The 24,373-nt window shown below is 43.3% G+C and overlaps 1 protein-coding gene across 1 annotated transcript in view; it reads left to right on the top strand.

The window, feature by feature from the left end:
• The window catches only part of LOC138794688 (mucin-3B-like), a 58,666-nt gene extending 38,128 nt beyond the window's left edge, over nucleotides 1-20,538 (top strand). The window contains exons 25-27 of the mRNA XM_069973497.1: nucleotides 146-268; nucleotides 3,568-3,687; nucleotides 5,414-20,538. Coding sequence (XP_069829598.1) covers nucleotides 146-268; nucleotides 3,568-3,687; nucleotides 5,414-20,538 — 15,368 coding nt within the window. The remainder of the gene's footprint in view (nucleotides 1-145; nucleotides 269-3,567; nucleotides 3,688-5,413) is intronic.
• The last annotated feature ends 3,835 nt before the right edge of the window (nucleotides 20,539-24,373 follow it).

Here is a 24,373-nt window from a genome sequence, read left to right as displayed (position 1 = left end):
TGGAAACTACTGAAATCCTATCACAATTACAAATTTTTGTGATTTTTAAGTAATGAAAACTTAGTATGTACCATAGTGTGCAACAATTGAATAGATAGAGTACAGAGATGTACAACATGTTAGCACTTTTCTGCTTCTGTTCCAGATATTGATGAATGTCTAAACTCTTCGAGCTGTGCCGAGAATAGTACCTGTACCAACCTGCCAGGAAACTATTCTTGTCAATGTGCTGCTGGTTATAAAGGGGATCCATACATTTTCTGTACAGGTCAGTTTGTATTGTTTCTTAAATGTCTTTTAATATTGATTAATGTCAGAATTGTCAGTCTCTGACAACCCTTAATATAGGCGCAATCATTTACAGAGCCTACACAAGGCTGGATCAGTCCTGTGACCAGCTCTTTCTTTCAATCAACTGTTGGTTGCACGTCCCCTTTTGCATGGGGGGATGTGTGGCCGATAAGCAATTATTTTTCAGCAGGTTTGAATGATCCTGTTTTCTGGCAACTATGTCAGGTTAGGAGAAAAAAATAGCAAAAGATTGGAGGCCACTGGAAGGGGTTAATAGTGAAAAGCAAGATATAGCCTCTCACCTTAGCGCCCCTTGAGCTTTATGTGTATGACCCCGAATGTTGGGGTACTGTAGGTCTGTGTGCCAGGCTAAAACTCCAGAATACTTTCAAAAAATGTTGGGGCTCGTACAAACAATTGAAATGGATACACAGAAAATACTGATCATTTGAGAAGCACTGCCTTGGCAAATACTCTCCAGATACCATGTATTATAACAAGTAGTTTATTTAGCAAAACGTACATACAGGATAACACGTTCCGGGGCTGGCCCCTTCATCAAATCCAAAATGTTGCATCTTGCTTAACTAATTTCCACAGACTGTCACCGCTGTCAGAGCTCTGATGGCCGCAGGAACATACAAACACCTACCGGTGCTCAGCAAGTAAAACAAAGGCCGTTGTTATACTGTGTGTGAACATAGTCTTAAGTTTCAAAAAAATTATTAGCACATAAAACAAAACAAGTCAGATTTGAAAAAAAGGCCTTGGTCCTTAAAGTGGCTATCAAGGATTAGAAAAGACACAGCTACTTTCTTGCACAAACAGCACCACCCCTCTAAGGACACAAGTGGCGTAGAATTTACAGGTGAAAGGGGGCACATACAAACCATACAACAGCGTAATATTCCCAAGGTGTAAGGGAAGGTTCTTTTTTTATTTTTCCTGCCAATGATCCAGGCCCTGAGCATCATTTTTACAGGCTAATGGTAAGTACTTATATATATATATATATATATATATATATATATATATATATATATATATATATATACAGTGAGTCCAAGAAGTATTTGATCCCTTGCTGATTTTCTTTGTTTGCCCACTAATAAAGACATGATCATTCTATACTTTTAATGGTAGATGTATTCTTACATGGAGAGACAGAATATTAAAAAGAAAATCCAGAAAATAAATCTAGGGAATATATATTAATTGATTTGTATTTCATGGAGTGAAATAAGTATTTGATCCCTTAGTATTCATTAGCAGTTCTGGCTTTTACAGACCAGTTAGACACTCCCAATCAACTTGTTACCTGACCTGAAGCCACATTTTCTCACTAATCACTTGTGTGAAAAACAACTGTCCACAGAATCAGACAGATCACACAGATTTCAAGTCTCCAACATGGGTAAAACCAAAGAGCTGTCACAGGACCTCAGAGTCAGAATTGTTGACCTTCACAAAGCTGGAATGGGCTACAAAAAGATTAGTAAGGTGTTGAATGTGAAAGTAACAACTATTGGTGCAATTATCAGAAAGTTTAAAGAGTATAACATGACAATCAACAGACCTCGGCCCGGTGCTCCAAAGAAGATTTCGCCTCGTGGGGTGGCAATGATGCTGAGAACAGTCAGAAATCGTCCTGCAACCACTCAGCAGGAGTTAGCAAATGACCTGAAGGCAGCTGGGACCACAGTTTGCAAGGAAACAATTGGCAACACTTTGCGCAACAATGGATTCACATCCTGCAGTGCCCGAAAGGTACCCCTGCTGAAGAGAGCACATGTGGAGGCGCGCCTCAAGTATGCCAATGATCATTTGAAAGATGAACCAAGTTATTGGGAGAAGGTTTTGTGGTCAGATGAGACCAAAATTGAACTTTTTGGCCTCAACTCCACCCGCCATGTGTGGAGGAAGAAAAATGCTGCCTATGACCCCAAGAACACTGTGCCCATCGTCAAGCATGGAGGTGGAAGCATAATGTTTTGGGGGTGTTTCTCTGCCAAGGGTACAGGGCTACTTCACAGCATCACTGGGAAGATGGATGGAGCCATGTACCGCACAATCCTGAGGGACAACCTCCTCCCCTCTGCCAGGGTTCTGAAAATGGGCCGTGGTTGGGTCTTCCAACATGATAACGACCCTAAACATACAGCAAAGGCAACAAAGGATTGGCTCAAGAAAAATCACATTAAGGTCATGGAGTAGCCCAGCCAGTCGCCAGACCTCAATCCGATCGAAAATCTATGGAGGGAGCTGAAGGTCAGAGTTGCCAAGCGACAGCCCACCAACCTTCATGATTTAGAGAGAATCTGCAAAGAAGAGTGGGCCAAAATTCCCCCTGGTGTGTGTGCTAAACTTGTGGTTAACTACAACAAACGTCTCACCGCTGTGCTTGCAAACAAAGGCTTTGCCACGAAGTATTGAGTGTGTTTGGTAAGAGGGATCAAATACTTATTTTCCTCATTGAAATACAAATTAATTAAAATATATTCTTTAAAATTATATTCTGGATTTTTTTCTTGATATTCTGTCTCTCCATGTTAGAATATATCTACCATTAAAAGTGCTGAAGGATAGTGTCTTTATTAGTGGGCAAAGAAAATCAGCAATGGATCAAATACTTCTTGGACTCACTGTATATATTACAAAGATCCTGACACCCCCCCCCCCCCTTGCTTATTTTATAAAAAATAAATAAATAAATGACAGTCTGACATAATCTGGGTCCTTAAAGCCTGAAAAAAAGGGGGGGGGGAATTAAATCACAGTCTTTGCTTAATACATGCCTTCCATTTATGATCCGTTCCTGGCTCTGTATTTAAAAACCGCAGTTAAAAACCTAAATAAGTGAACACACCCTAGTAGGTGAAGGTTTATCTGACACATACTGTACTTAGTTAGGGACTTGGTACGGGAAGTATGGTATTAGCAGTTATAGTATGCTGACTCCTTAGCTCCATTAGAATACAATGAAACAGGTCGCTTAACCAGAACTATGACCATTTAGTTATCTGTGGAGAGGAATGTTTTTCCTTTTGATCTATACTGTGCCAGCGTACACACAAATGCGAGGCCAAGAAACTTTGCTCATAGCAACCAGTGAAACCTTTGTTATAAGTTCTGTACATACAGAGTTGTGTCTCTGCAAGAAATCTGATTCCATGAAAGGGGACGGTAGAATGCCCGATGTATGTAACTACTAGCGGTTTGTTTGGTTTATAAATCATTTACTGTTATATTTTTTTAACTGTTCTAATGTTTTGGCAGATATCAATGAATGTGCTACACCCACGGCCAACAACTGCTCCAATACTTCTATATGTATAAACACTAATGGCTCGTATGCATGTGAATGCCTGCCTGGATATTCAGGACTCAACTGCCAAGGTAACCAGAACCTTCCTGATGGACTCTACTGAATACTGATGTTATAGCCACAAACAATGAAAGTAGAAATTTCAAATGTTGGACGTACACGTTGTAGGTTATAATGCAATAATATATATATATATATATATATATATATATATATATATATATATATATATATGCAAAAAAAGGGTCTGTGGAGCCTCAGTTGCAAGTCTCAAAACAGGGGAATGGCCAGATATCCCTCTCTCCAGAGAAATAAGCCTGATATATATAGATGCAAATACATAGTTAGGCTATGTTCACAGAAAGTAAGTTCCGTGGGAATCACGGGCGTTCTTACAACGGCCGTGATTCCCACAGAACTTACTCATTGCTGTCTTCTGAGGGAATCCCGGTCGTAGAGTATACATATAGTATACACTCCGGCAGGGATCCCTAGCGGCACCATAGAAAACTGACATGCCAGTTTTCTGCGGCGGCTATTCAGTGAATAGCGGCTGCAGAAAACCCTGTCAGTGCACAATATGGAGCAAGCGGCTCTGGCCGCACACTCCATTGTGTGCAGTAGGAAGTTCTGATGCGGAGCGCGCACAGATGCGCCCACATTAGAACTAAGCAGCACTAAAGATCATCCAGGATGATCTTTTCAGAGACCGGCCGTTCCGTGACCCGGCCTGGTCACGGAACGGCCGGTCTCTTACAGTGTGTAAATATAGCCTATCTATCTAGTCCAGGTAAATCACTGCGGCACTCCAGTTGCAAACAAAAGGGTGATTTATTAATCCCACAGTTGCGACGTTTCGCTTTTTTAATCAGAGATTTCTACTATCTATCTCTCTCCTATATATCTATCTTCTATCTATCTATCTATCTCCTATATATCTATCTTCAATCTATCTATCTATCTATCTATCTATCTATCTATCTATCTATCTAACTATCCTATTGCATTTTAACTTACAACATGTACATCCAACATTTGATAGACTTCTACGGAGCCTACCATGTCTGCACACACTCCTATGACCTTAGTTCCTATTTGTGCAGGAACAAGGTATTGCACTTGAAGTCCTTTTAGCATACTAAGTCTTTATTAAAGCATATATCTGAATTTGGGTTGAGCTTACACAACTCTTACTTAAAGTTTTACAAATCCCCAGTTGGGGCTTTTGCCTTGTATCAGCAAGTCCACAAAACAGCTCACGTCTTCTGCTCCCAAGTGTTAACTTCGGCTCTTTTCAAGTATGCCTTTCTGAGACAAGTGGAGGAGGGTGTAAGTCCTGATCATCACATCTAACTAGTGCAGCACTGTATATACTCTTTTACTCCAAAAATAAGCCCTAGCTTGGTTTTGCAGGGTTTGTGAAGAAGGCTTGAAACATAAACTCTACTCCAAAAATAAGGCCTAGTTAAAGTCAGTGCCTCCAACTGTCCTGGACAAGTGTCCCGTTATTGCAGGGAAAAATCTGCTTACCAGCTGCCTAGTCCCGCTCCAGGGTCCCACCTCCTGCCTCCTGAGTCTCCAGATTCAGGCTGAATCTACAAATATACAAATAGATTCACTCATCTGTAATTGGTATACTGTATAGGTAATGGTACAACCCCCCTGTAGCGATAATTAATATATATTGTGTATACAGTCATATATACATCAAACATTTCGACCTCTGCATATGTCAAAGTACAATTATTAAGAGAGTGCTTCATTGTTTTTTCATTATCGATTATTTTCATTTTATAGACATTGTACAAAGTACTACAGCTGCTATAGAACCAACAACAATCAAAAACAGTACTATGGGATCAACAACGCCAAGTGTTTCCTCGTCTACTGCAGAAGAATCAAGTAAAATGTTGACAACTATGATTGGGACCTTCACAGCTGAAACAACAAGACATGGCTCACTGGCCACGACACCCATTAAGACACAGACTGGAGAAGATCTAATGGCATCAACTTTAAATACAGAGGGCACATATACATCAAGTTCAACATCAGGAAATGTACAAGTAAGCCTTGTAAAAACAACATCAAATGAAGACACCTTATCCAGTACAACAAACGAAGCATCACAAACCGAGCTTTTGCCTTTAAGCACCTCGACTGATAGTACTAAAATTACCATAACTGGTACATCAGAAATTACAATGACCAGTAGTGAAAATACCATTACATTGTTACCTCATGTTACTGGTAATGTCTATTCAGCTCCGTCATCAGTTTCTAACACTGTACTGATTGGAAGCAGCACAAGTGCAACATCTTCTGGTAATGAAAAAACAGATACATCACATCTAAGCAACTCTCAAACAACAAACCAACAACTCAATGTTACTAGTATTGACTATTCAACCTCAGTTTATAATACTACAGCAGCTAAAATCAACATCTCAATCTCAACATATCTCAGTACCAAAGAACCAGACACAACCCACCAACAACTAAATGTTACCAGTAATGTCTATTCGATGTTGACTTCAGTCATTAATTCTATAGCAGCTGGACTCGACATCTCAAGCTTAACATCTCCCATTACAAAAGGACCAGACAAATCAACCATTACTGAAACCTCAACATTAGGTGAAGTACTCAGTTCCAAAATGTCATCAGCTACAGTTTCCACTATCATTCAAACCAATAACACATTCTTGAATAGCACCTCATTAGAAAACATGGCCAAAACAACTCATTTCTCTGCCTTGGAAACTACAAAGCAGCAATCTACCACCGACAGTTTAACAACTACCCCTTCAGAAGTAGTCACTTCTGACCATGTCATGCTCCCCACGTCTTCTCCCGCTAGGACTCCAGCCATGACATCTTTTGAGTCGACGCAGACAAATGGGTTTTCGTCTGCAGAAATTTCAAGTACCTACAGCACACCTGTAAAATTTACAGACACAACTTCCAATACAATGTCAACTGCTACTTCCGTCGAATCACAACAATCATCTTCAGAAGGAACAAGGCAGCAATCATCTCAATCTTCCTTGGTAGCATCAGGAACACCAAACAAATCTGAAGGTCCCACAGCCACTGAACCCTCAACAACAGAAGCCTTACTCACTTCTAAAATTGCAACAACGGAACATTCCACTAAAATTGAAATCAGTTCTACGACACTGAAGAGCACCCCGTTTCCCTCCACTGAAGAAACAACTCATTTCAGTGCATCGGTAACACCAAAGGTACAAGCTTCAACTGAGAAGCCAACAACTACACCACAAGTACAGTACACAACTGAAAGTGTCACGCTCGACACTTCCTCCCATACTAGTTCCACTTCCACTGCATCTTCAGAGTCAAGTCCAACCAAAGAGTCTGCTTCTACAAACTTATTACAGTCACACAGCACATTTGAGAAAATCACAGATACATCTTTCAATGCTGGATCAACGTACATGTCTAGCGAAGCACAATCTTCATCGTCAGAAAAGCTAACAGGGAGAACACCTGAATCTTCCTTTGTTACAACAGAAACCACAGTGATATCTGGATCGTCAACAATTACTGAATCCTCAACATTAGGTGAAGTACTCAGTTCCAAAATGTCATCAGCTACAGTTTCCACTACCATTCAAACCAATAACACAGCCTTTAACAGCACCCCGTTAGAAACCATGGCTGAAACAACTAATTTCTCTGCCTTGGAAACTACAAAGCAGCAATCTAACACCGACAGTTTAACAACTACCCCTTCAGTAGTAGTCACTTCTGACCATGTCATGCTCCACACCTCTTCTCCCGCTAGGACAGAAGCCATGACATCCTCCGAGTCGAGGCGAACCAATGGGTTTTCATCTGCAGAAATTTCAAGTTCATACAGCACACCTGTGAAATATACCGACACAACTTCCAATACAATGTCAACTGCTACTTCCGTCGAATCACAACACTCATCTTCAGAAGGAACAAGGCAGCAATCATCTCAATCTTCCTTCGTAGCATCAGGAACACCATACAAATCTGAAGGATCCACAGCCACGGAACCCTCAACAACAGAAGCCTTACTCACTTCTAAAATTGCAACAACGGAACATTCCACTACAATTGAAATCACTTCTACGGCACTGAAGAGCACCCCGTTTCCCTCCACTGAAGAAACAACTCATTTCAGTGCATCGGTAACACCAAACGTACAAGCTTCAACTGAGAAGCCAACAACTACACCACAAGTACAGTACACAACTGAAAGTGTCACGCTCGACACTTCCTCCCATACTAGTTCCACTTCCACTGCATCTCCAGAGTCAAGTCCAACCAAAGAGTCTGCTTCTACAAACTTATTACAGTCACACAGCACATTTGAGAAAATCACAGATACATCTTTCAATGCTGGATCAACGTACATGTCTAGCGAAGCACAATCTTCATCGTCAGAAAAGCTAACAGGGAGAACACCTGAATCTTCCTTTGTTACAACAGAAACCACAGTGATATCTGGATCGTCAACAATTACTGAATCCTCAACATTAGGTGAAGTACTCAGTTCCAAAATGTCATCAGCTACAGTTTCCACTACCATTCAAACCAATAACACAGTCTTTAACAGCACCCCGTTAGAAACCATGGCCGAAACGACTCATTTCTCTGCCTTGGAAACTACAAAGCAGCAATCTACCACCGACAGTTTAACAACTACCCCTTCAGAAGTAGTCACTTCTGACCATGTCATGCTCCACACTTCTTCTCCCGCTAGGACAGAAGCCATGACATCCTCCGAGTCGAGGCAAACCAATGGGTTTTCGTCTGCAGAAATTTCAACTTCATACAGCACACCTGAGAAATATACCGACACAACTTCCAATACAATGTCAACTGCTACTTCCGTCGAATCACAACACTCATCTTCAGAAGGAACAAGGCAGCAATCATCTCAATCTTCCTTGGTAGCATCAGGAACACCAAACAAATCTGAAGGTCCCACAGCCACTGAACCCTCAACAACAGAAGCCTTACTCACTTCTAAAATTGCAACAACGGAACATTCCACTACAATTGAAATCAGTTCTACGGCACTGAAGAGCACCCCGTTTCCCTCCACTGAAGAAACAACTAATTTCAGTGCATCGGTAACACCAAAGGTACAAGCTTCAACTGAGAAGCCAACAACTACACCACAAGTACAGTACACAACTGAAAGTGTCACGCTCGACACTTCCTCCCATACTAGTTCCACTTCCACTGCATCTCCAGAGTCAAGTCCAACCAAAGAGTCTGCTTCTACAAACTTATTACAGTCACACAGCACATTTGAGAAAATCACAGATACATCTTTCAATGCTGGATCAACGTACATGTCTAGCGAAGCACAATCTTCATCGTCAGAAAAGCTAACAGGGAGAACACCTGAATCTTCCTTTGTTACAACAGAAACCACAGTGATATCTGGATCGTCAACAATTACTGAATCCTCAACATTAGGTGAAGTACTCAGTTCCAAAATGTCATCAGCTACAGTTTCCACTACCATTCAAACCAATAACACAGTCTTTAACAGCACCCCGTTAGAAACCATGGCTGAAACAACTAATTTCTCTGCCTTGGAAACTACAAAGCAGCAATCTAACACCGACAGTTTAACAACTACCCCTTCAGTAGTAGTCACTTCTGACCATGTCATGCTCCACACCTCTTCTCCCGCTAGGACAGAAGCCATGACATCCTCCGAGTCGAGGCGAACCAATGGGTTTTCATCTGCAGAAATTTCAAGTTCATACAGCACACCTGTGAAATATACCGACACAACTTCCAATACAATGTCAACTGCTACTTCCGTCGAATCACAACACTCATCTTCAGAAGGAACAAGGCAGCAATCATCTCAATCTTCCTTCGTAGCATCAGGAACACCATACAAATCTGAAGGATCCACAGCCACGGAACCCTCAACAACAGAAGCCTTACTCACTTCTAAAATTGCAACAACGGAACATTCCACTACAATTGAAATCACTTCTACGGCACTGAAGAGCACCCCGTTTCCCTCCACTGAAGAAACAACTCATTTCAGTGCATCGGTAACACCAAACGTACAAGCTTCAACTGAGAAGCCAACAACTACACCACAAGTACAGTACACAACTGAAAGTGTCACGCTCGACACTTCCTCCCATACTAGTTCCACTTCCACTGCATCTCCAGAGTCAAGTCCAACCAAAGAGTCTGCTTCTACAAACTTATTACAGTCACACAGCACATTTGAGAAAATCACAGATACATCTTTCAATGCTGGATCAACGTACATGTCTAGCGAAGCACAATCTTCATCGTCAGAAAAGCTAACAGGGAGAACACCTGAATCTTCCTTTGTTACAACAGAAACCACAGTGATATCTGGATCGTCAACAATTACTGAATCCTCAACATTAGGTGAAGTACTCAGTTCCAAAATGTCATCAGCTACAGTTTCCACTACCATTCAAACCAATAACACAGCCTTTAACAACACCCCGTTAGAAACCATGGCCGAAACGACTCATTTCTCTGCCTTGGAAACTACAAAGCAGCAATCTACCACCGACAGTTTAACAACTACCCCTTCAGAAGTAGTCACTTCTGACCATGTCATGCTCCACACTTCTTCTCCTGCTAGGACAGAAGCCATGACATCCTCCGAGTCGAGGCAAACCAATGGGTTTTCGTCTGCAGAAATTTCAAGTTCATACAGCACACCTGTGAAATATACCGACACAACTTCCAATACAATGTCAACTGCTACTTCTGTCGAATCACAACACTCATCTTCAGAAGGAACAAGGCAGCAATCATCTCAATCTTCCTTCGTAGCATCAGGAACACCATACAAATCTGAAGGATTCACAGCCACGGAACCCTCAACAACAGAAGCCTTACTCACTTCTAAAATTGCAACAACGGAACATTCCACTACAATTGAAATCACTTCTACGGCACTGAAGAGCACCCCGTTTCCCTCCACTGAAGAAACAACTCATTTCAGTGCATCGGTAACACCAAACGTACAAGCTTCAACTGAGAAGCCAACAACTGCACCACAAGTACAGTACACAACTGAAAGTGTCACGCTCGACACTTCCTCCCATACTAGTTCTACTTCCACTGCATCTCCAGAGTCAAGTCCAACCAAAGAGTCTGCTTCTACAAACTTATTACAGTCACACAGCACATTTGAGAAAATCACAGATACATCTTTCAATGCTGGATCAACGTACATGTCTAGTGAAGCACAATCTTCATCGTCAGGAAAGATAACAGGGAGAACACCTGAATCTTCCTTTGTTACAACAGAAACCACAGTGATATCTGGATCGTCAACAATTACTGAATCCTCAACATTAGGTGAAGTACTCAGTTCCAAAATGTCATCAGCTACAGTTTCCACTACCATTCAAACCAATAACACAGTCTTTAACAACACCCCGTTAGAAACCATGGCCGAAACGACTCATTTCTCTGCCTTGGAAACTACAAAGCAGCAATCTACCACCGACAGTTTAACAACTACCCCTTCAGTAGTAGTCACTTCTGACCATGTCATGCTCCACACTTCTTCTCCCGCTAGGACAGAAGCCATGACATCCTCCGAGTCGAGGCAAACCAATGGGTTTTCGTCTGCAGAAATTTCAACTTCATACAGCACACCTGAGAAATATACCGACACAACTTCCAATACAATGTCAACTGCTACTTCCGTCGAATCACAACACTCATCTTCAGAAGGAACAAGGCAGCAATCATCTCAATCTTCCTTGGTAGCATCAGGAACACCAAACAAATCTGAAGGTCCCACAGCCACTGAACCCTCAACAACAGAAGCCTTACTCACTTCTAAAATTGCAACAACGGAACATTCCACTACAATTGAAATCAGTTCTACGGCACTGAAGAGCACCCCGTTTCCCTCCACTGAAGAAACAACTCATTTCAGTGCATCGGTAACACAAAAGGTACAAGCTTCAACTGAGAAGCCAACAACTACACCACAAGTACAGTACACAACTGAAAGTGTAACGCTCGACACTTCCTCCCATACTAGTTCCACTTCCACTGTATCTCCAGAGTCAAGTCCAACCAAAGAGTCTGCTTCTACAAACTTATTACAGTCACACAGCACATTTGAGAAAATCTCAGATACATCTTTCAATGCTGGATCAACGTACATGTCTAGCGAAGCACAATCTTCATCGTCAGGAAAGATAACAGGGAGAACACCTGAATCTTCCTTTGTTACAACAGAAACCACAGTGATATCTGGATCGTCAACAATTACTGAATCCTCAACATTAGGTGAAGTACTCAGTTCCAAAATGTCATCAGCTACAGTTTCCACTACCATTCAAACCAATAACACAGCCTTTAACAACACCCCGTTAGAAACCATGGCCGAAACGACTCATTTCTCTGCCTTGGAAACTACAAAGCAGCAATCTACCACCGACAGTTTAACAACTACCCCTTCAGAAGTAGTCACTTCTGACCATGTCATGCTCCACACTTCTTCTCCTGCTAGGACAGAAGCCATGACATCCTCCGAGTCGAGGCAAACCAATGGGTTTTCGTCTGCAGAAATTTCAAGTTCATACAGCACACCTGTGAAATATACCGACACAACTTCCAATACAATGTCAACTGCTACTTCCGTCGAATCACAACACTCATCTTCAGAAGGAACAAGGCAGCAATCATCTCAATCTTCCTTCGTAGCATCAGGAACACCATACAAATCTGAAGGATTCACAGCCACGGAACCCTCAACAACAGAAGCCTTACTCACTTCTAAAATTGCAACAACGGAACATTCCACTACAATTGAAATCACTTCTACGGCACTGAAGAGCACCCCGTTTCCCTCCACTGAAGAAACAACTCATTTCAGTGCATCGGTAACACCAAACGTACAAGCTTCAACTGAGAAGCCAACAACTGCACCACAAGTACAGTACACAACTGAAAGTGTCACGCTCGACACTTCCTCCCATACTAGTTCTACTTCCACTGCATCTCCAGAGTCAAGTCCAACCAAAGAGTCTGCTTCTACAAACTTATTACAGTCACACAGCACATTTGAGAAAATCACAGATACATCTTTCAATGCTGGATCAACGTACATGTCTAGTGAAGCACAATCTTCATCGTCAGGAAAGATAACAGGGAGAACACCTGAATCTTCCTTTGTTACAACAGAAACCACAGTGATATCTGGATCGTCAACAATTACTGAATCCTCAACATTAGGTGAAGTACTCAGTTCCAAAATGTCATCAGCTACAGTTTCCACTACCATTCAAACCAATAACACAGTCTTTAACAACACCCCGTTAGAAACCATGGCCGAAACGACTCATTTCTCTGCCTTGGAAACTACAAAGCAGCAATCTACCACCGACAGTTTAACAACTACCCCTTCAGTAGTAGTCACTTCTGACCATGTCATGCTCCACACTTCTTCTCCCGCTAGGACAGAAGCCATGACATCCTCCGAGTCGAGGCAAACCAATGGGTTTTCGTCTGCAGAAATTTCAACTTCATACAGCACACCTGAGAAATATACCGACACAACTTCCAATACAATGTCAACTGCTACTTCCGTCGAATCACAACACTCATCTTCAGAAGGAACAAGGCAGCAATCATCTCAATCTTCCTTGGTAGCATCAGGAACACCAAACAAATCTGAAGGTCCCACAGCCACTGAACCCTCAACAACAGAAGCCTTACTCACTTCTAAAATTGCAACAACGGAACATTCCACTACAATTGAAATCAGTTCTACGGCACTGAAGAGCACCCCGTTTCCCTCCACTGAAGAAACAACTCATTTCAGTGCATCGGTAACACCAAAGGTACAAGCTTCAACTGAGAAGCCAACAACTACACCACAAGTACAGTACACAACTGAAAGTGTCACGCTCGACACTTCCTCCCATACTAGTTCCACTTCCACTGTATCTCCAGAGTCAAGTCCAACCAAAGAGTCTGCTTCTACAAACTTATTACAGTCACACAGCACATTTGAGAAAATCACAGATACATCTTTCAATGCTGGATCAACGTACATGTCTAGCGAAGCACAATCTTCATCGTCAGGAAAGATAACAGGGAGAACACCTGAATCTTCCTTTGTTACAACAGAAACCACAGTGATATCTGGATCGTCAACAATTACTGAATCCTCAACATTAGGTGAAGTACTCAGTTCCAAAATGTCATCAGCTACAGTTTCCACTACCATTCAAACCAATAACACAGTCTTTAACAGCACCCCGTTAGAAACCATGGCCGAAACGACTCATTTCTCTGCCTTGGAAACTACAAAGCAGCAATCTACCACCGACAGTTTAACAACTACCCCTTCAGAAGTAGTAATTTCTGACCATGTCATGCTCCACACTTCTTCTCCCGCTAGGACAGAAGCCATGACATCCTCCGAGTCGAGGCAAACCAATGGGTTTTCGTCTGCAGAAATTTCAAGTTCATACAGCACACCTGTGAAATATACCGACACAACTTCCAATACAATGTCAACTGCTACTTCCGTCGAATCACAACACTCATCTTCAGAAGGAACAAGGCAGCAATCATCTCAATCTTCCTTCGTAGCATCAGGAACACCATACAAATCTGAAGGATCCACAGCCACGGAACCCTCAACAACAGAAGCCTTACTCACTTCTAAAATTGCAACAACGGAACATTCCACTACAATTGAAATCACTTCTACGGCACTGAAGAGCACCCCGTTTCCCTCCACTGAAGAAACAACTCATTTCAGTGCATCGGTAACACCAAACGTACAAGCTTCAACTGAGAAGCCAACAACTGCACCACAAGTACAGTACACAACTGAAAGTGTCACGCTCGACACTTCCTCCCATACTAGTTCTACTTCCACTGCATCTCCAGAGTCAAGTCCAACCAAAGAGTCTGCTTCTACAAACTTATTACAGTCACACAGCACATTTGAGAAAATCACAGATACATCTTTCAATGCTGGATCAACGTACATGTCTAGTGAAGCACAATCTTCATCGTCAGGAAAGATAACAGGGAGAACACCTGAATCTTCCTTTGTTACAACAGAAACCACAGTGATATCTGGATCGTCAACAATTACTGAATCCTCAACATTAGGTGAAGTACTCAGTTCCAAAATGTCATCAGCTACAGTTTCCACTACCATTCAAACCAATAACACAGTCTTTAACAACACCCCGTTAGAAACCATGGCCGAAACGACTCATTTCTCTGCCTTGGAAACTACAAAGCAGCAATCTACCACCGACAGTTTAACAACTACCCCTTCAGAAGTAGTCACTTCCGACCATGTCATGCTCCACACTTCTTCTCCTGCTAGGACAGAAGCCATGACATCCTCCGAGTCGAGGCAAACCAATGGGTTTTCGTCTGCAGAAATTTCAAGTTCATACAGCACACCTGTGAAATATACCGACACAACTTCCAATACAATGTCAACTGCTACTTCCGTCGAATCACAACACTCATCTTCAGAAGGAACAAGGCAGCAATCATCTCAATCTTCCTTCGTAGCATCAGGAACACCATACAAATCTGATGGATCCACAGCCACGGAACCCTCAACAACAGAAGCCTTACTCACTTCTAAAATTGCAACAACGGAACATTCCACTACAATTGAAATCACTTCTACGGCACTGAAGAGCACCCCGTTTCCCTCCACTGAAGAAACAACTAATTTCAGTGCATCGGTAACACCAAACGTACAATTTTCAACTGAGAAGCCAACAACTGCACCACAAGTACAGTACACAACTGAAAGTGTCACGCTCGACACTTCCTCCCATACTAGTTCTACTTCCACTGCATCTCCAGAGTCAAGTCCAACCAAAGAGTCTGCTTCTTCTACAAACTTATTACAGTCACACAGCACATTTGAGAAAATCACAGATACATCTTTCAATGCTGGATCAACATACATGTCTAGTGAAGCACAATCTTCATCGTCAGGAAAGATAACAGGGAGAACACCTGAATCTTCCTTTGTTACAACAGAAACCACAGTGATATCTGGATCGTCAACAATTACTGAATCCTCAACATTAGGTGAAGTACTCAGTTCCAAAATGTCATCAGCTACAGTTTCCACTACCATTCAAACCAATAACACAGCCTTTAACAACACCCCGTTAGAAACCATGGCCGAAACGACTCATTTCTCTGCCTTGGAAACTACAAAGCAGCAATCTACCACCGACAGTTTAACAACTACCCCTTCAGAAGTAGTCACTTCTGACCATGTCATGCTCCACACTTCTTCTCCTGCTAGGACAGAAGCCATGACATCCTCCGAGTCGAGGCAAACCAATGGGTTTTCGTCTGCAGAAATTTCAAGTTCATACAGCACACCTGTGAAATATACCGACACAACTTCCAATACAATGTCAACTGCTACTTCCGTCGAATCACAACACTCATCTTCAGAAGGAACCAGGCAGCAATCATCTCAATCTTCCTTCGTAGCATCAGGAACACCATACAAATCTGAAGGATTCACAGCCACGGAACCCTCAACAACAGAAGCCTTACTCACTTCTAAAATTGCAACAACGGAACATTCCACTACAATTGAAATCACTTCTACGGCACTGAAGAGCACCCCGTTTCCCTCCACTGAAGAAACAACTCATTTCAGTGCATCGGTAACACCAAACGTACAAGCTTCAACTGAGAAGCCAACAACTGCACCACAAGTACAGTACACAACTGAAAGTGTCACGCTCGACACTTCCTCCCATACTAGTTCTACTTCCACTGCATCTCCAGAGTCAAGTCCAACCAAAGAGTCTGCTTCTACAAACTTATTACAGTCACACAGCACATTTGAGAAAATCACAGATACATCTTTCAATGCTGGATCAACGTACATGTCTAGTGAAGCACAATCTTCATCGTCAGGAAAGATAACAGGGAGAACACCTGAATCTTCCTTTGTTACAACAGAAACCACAGTGATATCTGGATCGTCAACAATTACTGAATCCTCAACATTAGGTGAAGTACTCAGTTCCAAAATGTCATCAGCTACAGTTTCCACTACCATTCAAACCAATAACACAGTCTTTAACAACACCCCGTTAGAAACCATGGCCGAAACGACTCATTTCTCTGCCTTGGAAACTACAAAGCAGCAATCTACCACCGACAGTTTAACAACTACCCCTTCAGTAGTAGTCACTTCTGACCATGTCATGCTCCACACTTCTTCTCCCGCTAGGACAGAAGCCATGACATCCTCCGAGTCGAGGCAAACCAATGGGTTTTCGTCTGCAGAAATTTCAACTTCATACAGCACACCTGAGAAATATACCGACACAACTTCCAATACAATGTCAACTGCTACTTCCGTCGAATCACAACACTCATCTTCAGAAGGAACAAGGCAGCAATCATCTCAATCTTCCTTGGTAGCATCAGGAACACCAAACAAATCTGAAGGTCCCACAGCCACTGAACCCTCAACAACAGAAGCCTTACTCACTTCTAAAATTGCAACAACGGAACATTCCACTACAATTGAAATCAGTTCTACGGCACTGAAGAGCACCCCGTTTCCCTCCACTGAAGAAACAACTCATTTCAGTGCATCGGTAACACCAAAGGTACAAGCTTCAACTGAGAAGCCAACAACTACACCACAAGTACAGTACACAACTGAAAGTGTCACGCTCGACACTTCCTCCCATACTAGTTCCACTTCCACTGTATCTCCAGAGTCAAGTCCAACCAAAGAGTCTGCTTCTACAAACTTATTACAGTCACACAGCACATTTGAGAAAATCACAGATACATCTTTCAATGCTGGATCAACGTACATGTCTAGCGAAGCACAATCTTCATCGTCAGGAAAGATAACAGGGAGAACACCTGAATCTTCCTTTGTTACAACAGAAACCACAGTGATATCTGGATCGTCAACAATTACTGAATCCTCAACATTAGGTGAAGTACTCAGTTCCAAAATGTCATCAGCTACAGTTTCCACTACCATTCAAACCAATAACACAGTCTTTAACAGCACCCCGTTAGAAACCATGGCCGAAACGACTCATTTCTCTGCCTTGGAAACTACAAAGCAGCAATCTACCACCGACAGTTTAACAACTACCCCTTCAGAAGTAGTAATTTCTGACCATGTCATGCTCCACACTTCTTCTCCCGCTAGGACAGAAGCCATGACATCCTCCGAGTCGAGGCAAACCAATGGGTTTTCGTCTGCAGAAATTTCAAGTTCATACAGCACACCTGTGAAATATACCGACACAACTTCCAATACAATGTCAACTGCTACTTCCGTCGAATCACAACACTCATCTTCAGAAGGAACAAGGCAGCAATCATCTCAATCTTCCTTCGTAGCATCAGGAACACCATACAAATCTGAAGGATCCACAGCCACGGAACCCTCAACAACAGAAGCCTTACTCACTTCTAAAATTGCAACAACGGAACATTCCACTACAATTGAAATCACTTCTACGGCACTGAAGAGCACCCCGTTTCCCTCCACTGAAGAAACAACTCATTTCAGTGCATCGGTAACACCAAACGTACAAGCTTCAACTGAGAAGCCAACAACTGCACCACAAGTACAGTACACAACTGAAAGTGTCACGCTCGACACTTCCTCCCATACTAGTTCTACTTCCACTGCATCTCCAGAGTCAAGTCCAACCAAAGAGTCTGCTTCTACAAACTTATTACAGTCACACAGCACATTTGAGAAAATCACAGATACATCTTTCAATGCTGGATCAACGTACATGTCTAGTGAAGCACAATCTTCATCGTCAGGAAAGATAACAGGGAGAACACCTGAATCTTCCTTTGTTACAACAGAAACCACAGTGATATCTGGATCGTCAACAATTACTGAATCCTCAACATTAGGTGAAGTACTCAGTTCCAAAATGTCATCAGCTACAGTTTCCACTACCATTCAAACCAATAACACAGTCTTTAACAACACCCCGTTAGAAACCATGGCCGAAACGACTCATTTCTCTGCCTTGGAAACTACAAAGCAGCAATCTACCACCGACAGTTTAACAACTACCCCTTCAGAAGTAGTCACTTCCGACCATGTCATGCTCCACACTTCTTCTCCTGCTAGGACAGAAGCCATGACATCCTCCGAGTCGAGGCAAACCAATGGGTTTTCGTCTGCAGAAATTTCAAGTTCATACAGCACACCTGTGAAATATACCGACACAACTTCCAATACAATGTCAACTGCTACTTCCGTCGAATCACAACACTCATCTTCAGAAGGAACAAGGCAGCAATCATCTCAATCTTCCTTCGTAGCATCAGGAACACCATACAAATCTGATGGATCCACAGCCACGGAACCCTCAACAACAGAAGCCTTACTCACTTCTAAAATTGCAACAACGGAACATTCCACTACAATTGAAATCACTTCTACGGCACTGAAGAGCACCCCGTTTCCCTCCACTGAAGAAACAACTAATTTCAGTGCATCGGTAACACCAAACGTACAATTTTCAACTGAGAAGCCAACAACTGCACCACAAGTACAGTACACAACTGAAAGTGTCACGCTCGACACTTCCTCCCATACTAGTTCTACTTCCACTGCATCTCCAGAGTCAAGTCCAACCAAAGAGTCTGCTTCTTCTACAAACTTATTACAGTCACACAGCACATTTGAGAAAATCACAGATACATCTTTCAATGCTGGATCAACATACATGTCTAGTGAAGCACAATCTTCATCGTCAGGAAAGATAACAGGGAGAACACCTGAATCTTCCTTTGTTACAACAGAAACCACAGTGATATCTGGATCGTCAACAATTACTGAATCCTCAACATTAGGTGAAGTACTCAGTTCCAAAATGTCATCAGCTACAGTTTCCACTACCATTCAAACCAATAACACAGTCTTTAACAACACCCCGTTAGAAACCATGGCCGAAACGACTCATTTCTCTGCCTTGGAAACTACAAAGCAGCAATCTACCACCGACAGTTTAACAACTACCCCTTCAGAAGTAGTCACTTCTGACCATGTCATGCTCCACACTTCTTCTCCCGCTAGGACAGAAGCCATGACATCCTCCGAGTCGAGGCAAACCAATGGGTTTTCGTCTGCAGAAATTTCAACTTCATACAGCACACCTGAGAAATATACCGACACAACTTCCAATACAATGTCAACTGCTACTTCCGTCGAATCACAACACTCATCTTCAGAAGGAACAAGGCAGCAATCATCTCAATCTTCCTTGGTAGCATCAGGAACACCATTCAAATCTGAAGGTCCCACAGCCACTGAACCCTCAACGACAGAAGCCTTACTCACTTCTAAAATTGCAACAACGGAACATTCCACTACAATTGAAATCAGTTCTACGGCACTGGAGAGCACCCCGTTTCCCTCCACTGAAGAAATAACTAATTTCAGTGCATCGGTAACACCAAAGGTACAAGCTTCAACTGAGAAGCCAACAACTACACCACAAGTACAGTACACAACTGAAAGTGTCACGCTCGACACTTCCTCCCATACTAGTTCCACTTCCACTGCATCTCCAGAGTCAAGTCCAACCAAAGAGTCTGCTTCTACAAACTTATTACAGTCACACAGCACATTTGAGAAAATCACAGATACATCTTTCAATGCTGGATCAACGTACATGTCTAGCGAAGCACAATCTTCATCGTCAGAAAAGCTAACAGGGAGAACACCTGAATCTTCCTTTGTTACAACAGAAACCACAGTGATATCTGGATCGTCAACAATTACTGAATCCTCAACATTAGGTGAAGTACTCATGTCAGGACTGGCAGGCGTAGACAAGACAAAAGACAGTGGGCCCTAGATCTGAACCCACCCACTGTCACCTGCCTACTTGCCTCAGTCGACCCTAAACGGTCGCGGACAACCACGGAGTCGGTCCCTACACTGCGTAGGTGGATACACAAAACGTAGACAGACAAACAAAACACAATGGAGGATAGTCAACTAGCAGGGTCAAAACCAAACAGACAACGCAGTACAAAATCAGAAGGAGAGCGGATAGTCAAATGTCAAGCAAGAGGTCAGAACACGGGCAGAGCAATAGCAAGGGGATTAGGACAGGGAACGCTGGGAAAGGAGCAGGGGAGCTGGGACTAGTAACAACTAATAACCAGCAGGGAACTGAGGATCTGACTGCTTTTTATCCAGGGAAAAAGACCAGGTCCAGCAGCTGATTGGAGCAGCCCAGATCCCAGCATCAAGCTCAGCTGAACAGACCTAGCAGTGCAGTAACCCCTACACTGCCAGAAGTCTGACAGGCCAGGCAGGTGTGGCTGAGAAGTGAAACACAATTCAGACACAAAACCAGTGCAACAGCAGACATAAACTCAGCGCTTCCTTGGCCGCCCGACATGGACTGAGGAGCGCAAAGTCACATTCCTAACAGTACCCCCCCTCTTATGAGGGGCCTCAGGACCCTCACCCAAAGGACCCGGCCTGGAAGGGTTACGCATGTGGTATTGTCTAACCAGACGAGGTGCATGCATGTCTTTGCTCGCCACCCAAGTCCGTTCTTCCGGACCAAATCCCTTCCAGTGAACAAGATATTGTAGAGAACTCTGGACCCAACGAGAATCCAGAATTCTCTCCACCTCGTATTCCAGTTCACCTTGGACGACCAAGGGAGCAGGGGAAGTAGACGGCAACACAGGGTTAACATATTTCTTTAACAGTGATTTATGAAAGACATCATGTATTTTCCAACTCTTAGGTAATTGTAACTGATAAGACACAGGGTTAATGATTTTCATAATTACATAAGGACCAATGTATTTTGGAGAAAGTTTACCAGACGGGGCTTTTAACCTTAAGTTTCTAGTAGAGAGCCATACCTTATCCCCCACCATATATTCTGGGCCAGATATACGTTTTTTATCAGATTGTTTTTTAAAACTTTCTTGGGCTTTAACCAGGTTCTGAAGAGCCTGGGCCCAAACTGTGCACAGTTTATTGTAGATTTTTTCAGCAGAAGGGTTAACAGATTCGGCAGCATGTACTGAAGAACATCTAGGATTAAACCCAAAATTACAAATCGTCCTAGGTATTCACGAAATACATCATTTACCAAGTGTTGAAAGACCGCGGGCGCATTGCATAATCCGAAGGGCATAACAAGGTACTCGAAGTGCCCCTCGGGAGTATTAAAAGCGGTCTTCCACTCATCACCCTCTCTTATCCTGATCAGATTGTAGGCCCCTCGCAGGTCAATTTTGGAGAACCACTTAGCCCCAACAATCTGATTAAACAAATCAGGAATAAGAGGAAGAGGGTGCTGGTTTTTCACTGTAATTTTATTTAGCTCACGATAGTCAATACAGGGGCGCAGGCCCCCATCTTTTTTCCCCACAAAGAAAAATCCCGCACCCATAGGAGAAGAAGAAGGGCGAATGTGGCCTTTACGTAAACTATCTTTGATGTATTCACGCATTGCCTCTCTCTCAGGCCTAGACAAATTAAAAATTCTTCCCCTCGGATACCTGGACCCTGGAACCAAATCAACAGCACAATCATATGGGCGATGTGGCGGTAAGACATCTACTGCTTTTTCATCAAACACATCTGCAAAATCTGACAAAAACTCAGGGATCTCTCCTTCAACCGGAGAACAATCTGCAACATTCAGCGCAACACAATGCGAAGCACAGTTAGATCCCCATTTGACCAATTCCCTGGTGGACCAATCAAATGTTGGGTTGTGTTGTGCCAACCAAGGTAACCCCAGAATAATGTCTGAAGACAAATTATCCATAACTAAAAATTCCAATGACTCGAAGTGAATAGAACCCACCCTTACATCAAGAGAGGGAGTTATATATTTCACCTTACCCTGAGCCAATGGGGTAAAATCCGCTCCAGTAATACTCAGCGGGCACTTAAGCTGAAGCGGACGTACCCCCAGAGAGGACCAGAACCCAGAATTAATAAAATTAGCAGATGCCCCAGAATCCACATGGGCAAACCCAGAAATACATTTTTCACCTAAAAATAGTGAAATGGGCACCATTAATTTATTTTTCATATCGAGCGGTACCTGTGCGCCTGAATGACCCCCTCGACAATCATTCAGGCGCTGGAGTTTTCCGGCGGTGATCCAGGTCTGGATGTACATTCCTGTACACGATGTCCGGCCTTGCCACAGTATAGGCACAGATTGTGCTGTAGTCGATAGGCCCGTCGGGTCTTAGCATCTGTCGCTCCAATTTGCATCGGTTCTTCTTGAGATAGTGACAGGGGAGAAGAAGATTTAGAGAAGGAAGCAACAGATGATGGGGCTTTGAACGAGTCAGAGGTTCCCTTTTCCCTGCGTCTGTCCCGCATACGTCTATCAACCCTTATAGCTAAGGTCATGGTTTCCTCCAAGGTCTCTGGAGGGGGGTAGGCCACTAGCAAGTCCTTCAACTGGTCCGCAAGACCCAGCCGAAACTGATACCGCAAGGCAGAATCATTCCAGGTGGACGGGATACACCACTGCCGGAACTCTGCGCAGTAGTCTTCTACTGGTCTCTTACCCTGACGTAAGGAGGTCAGTTGGCGTTCGGCCACCGCAGTCCGGTCAGGGTCATCATACAACAGCCCTAGGGCTGAAAAAAAATAATCAACTGAAGTCAACTCAATTGCATTGGGAGGTAAGGAGAATGCCCATTCCTGCGGTGGGCCTTGCAGAAGGGACATGATAATTCCCACTTTTTGGCTCTCATCCCCAGAAGAGCGAGGACGGAGCCGAAAAAATAGTCTACACCCCTCTCTGAAGGATCGGAAATCCTTCCTATCTCCCTTGAATTTTTCAGGGAGCTGAACAGGTGGTTCTGGAGGTGTGGGGGTTGTCATGGTCACCTGACGGGGTGTAGCCTCTTGTTCTTGGACCCGCTCAGCAAGTCCCTGAACCAAAGTGTTCAGGTTTTGCATCTGTTCCATCAGCGCTTTCATTGGATCCATGGGGAAAAAAAATCCCAAATGGTATGGCTGGTTATTCTGTCAGGACTGGCAGGCGTAGACAAGACAAAAGACAGTGGGCCCTAGATCTGAACCCACCCACTGTCACCTGCCTACTTGCCTCAGTCGACCCTAAACGGTCGCGGACAACCACGGAGTCGGTCCCTACACTGCGTAGGTGGATACACAAAACGTAGACAGACAAACAAAACACAATGGAGGATAGTCAACTAGCAGGGTCAAAACCAAACAGACAACGCAGTACAAAATCAGAAGGAGAGCGGATAGTCAAATGTCAAGCAAGAGGTCAGAACACGGGCAGAGCAATAGCAAGGGGATTAGGACAGGGAACGCTGGGAAAGGAGCAGGGGAGCTGGGACTAGTAACAACTAATAACCAGCAGGGAACTGAGGATCTGACTGCTTTTTATCCAGGGAAAAAGACCAGGTCCAGCAGCTGATTGGAGCAGCCCAGATCCCAGCATCAAGCTCAGCTGAACAGACCTAGCAGTGCAGTAACCCCTACACTGCCAGAAGTCTGACAGGCCAGGCAGGTGTGGCTGAGAAGTGAAACACAATTCAGACACAAAACCAGTGCAACAGCAGACATAAACTCAGCGCTTCCTTGGCCGCCCGACATGGACTGAGGAGCGCAAAGTCACATTCCTAACAACTCAGTTCCAAAATGTCATCAGCTACAGTTTC

Source organism: Dendropsophus ebraccatus, chromosome 6 (genome assembly GCF_027789765.1).
Source record: "Dendropsophus ebraccatus isolate aDenEbr1 chromosome 6, aDenEbr1.pat, whole genome shotgun sequence".
NCBI classification, from domain to species: domain Eukaryota; kingdom Metazoa; phylum Chordata; class Amphibia; order Anura; family Hylidae; genus Dendropsophus; species Dendropsophus ebraccatus.
Note: the sequence above shows the minus strand (reverse complement) of the source record. Positions and strands in the feature narration are given on the sequence as shown.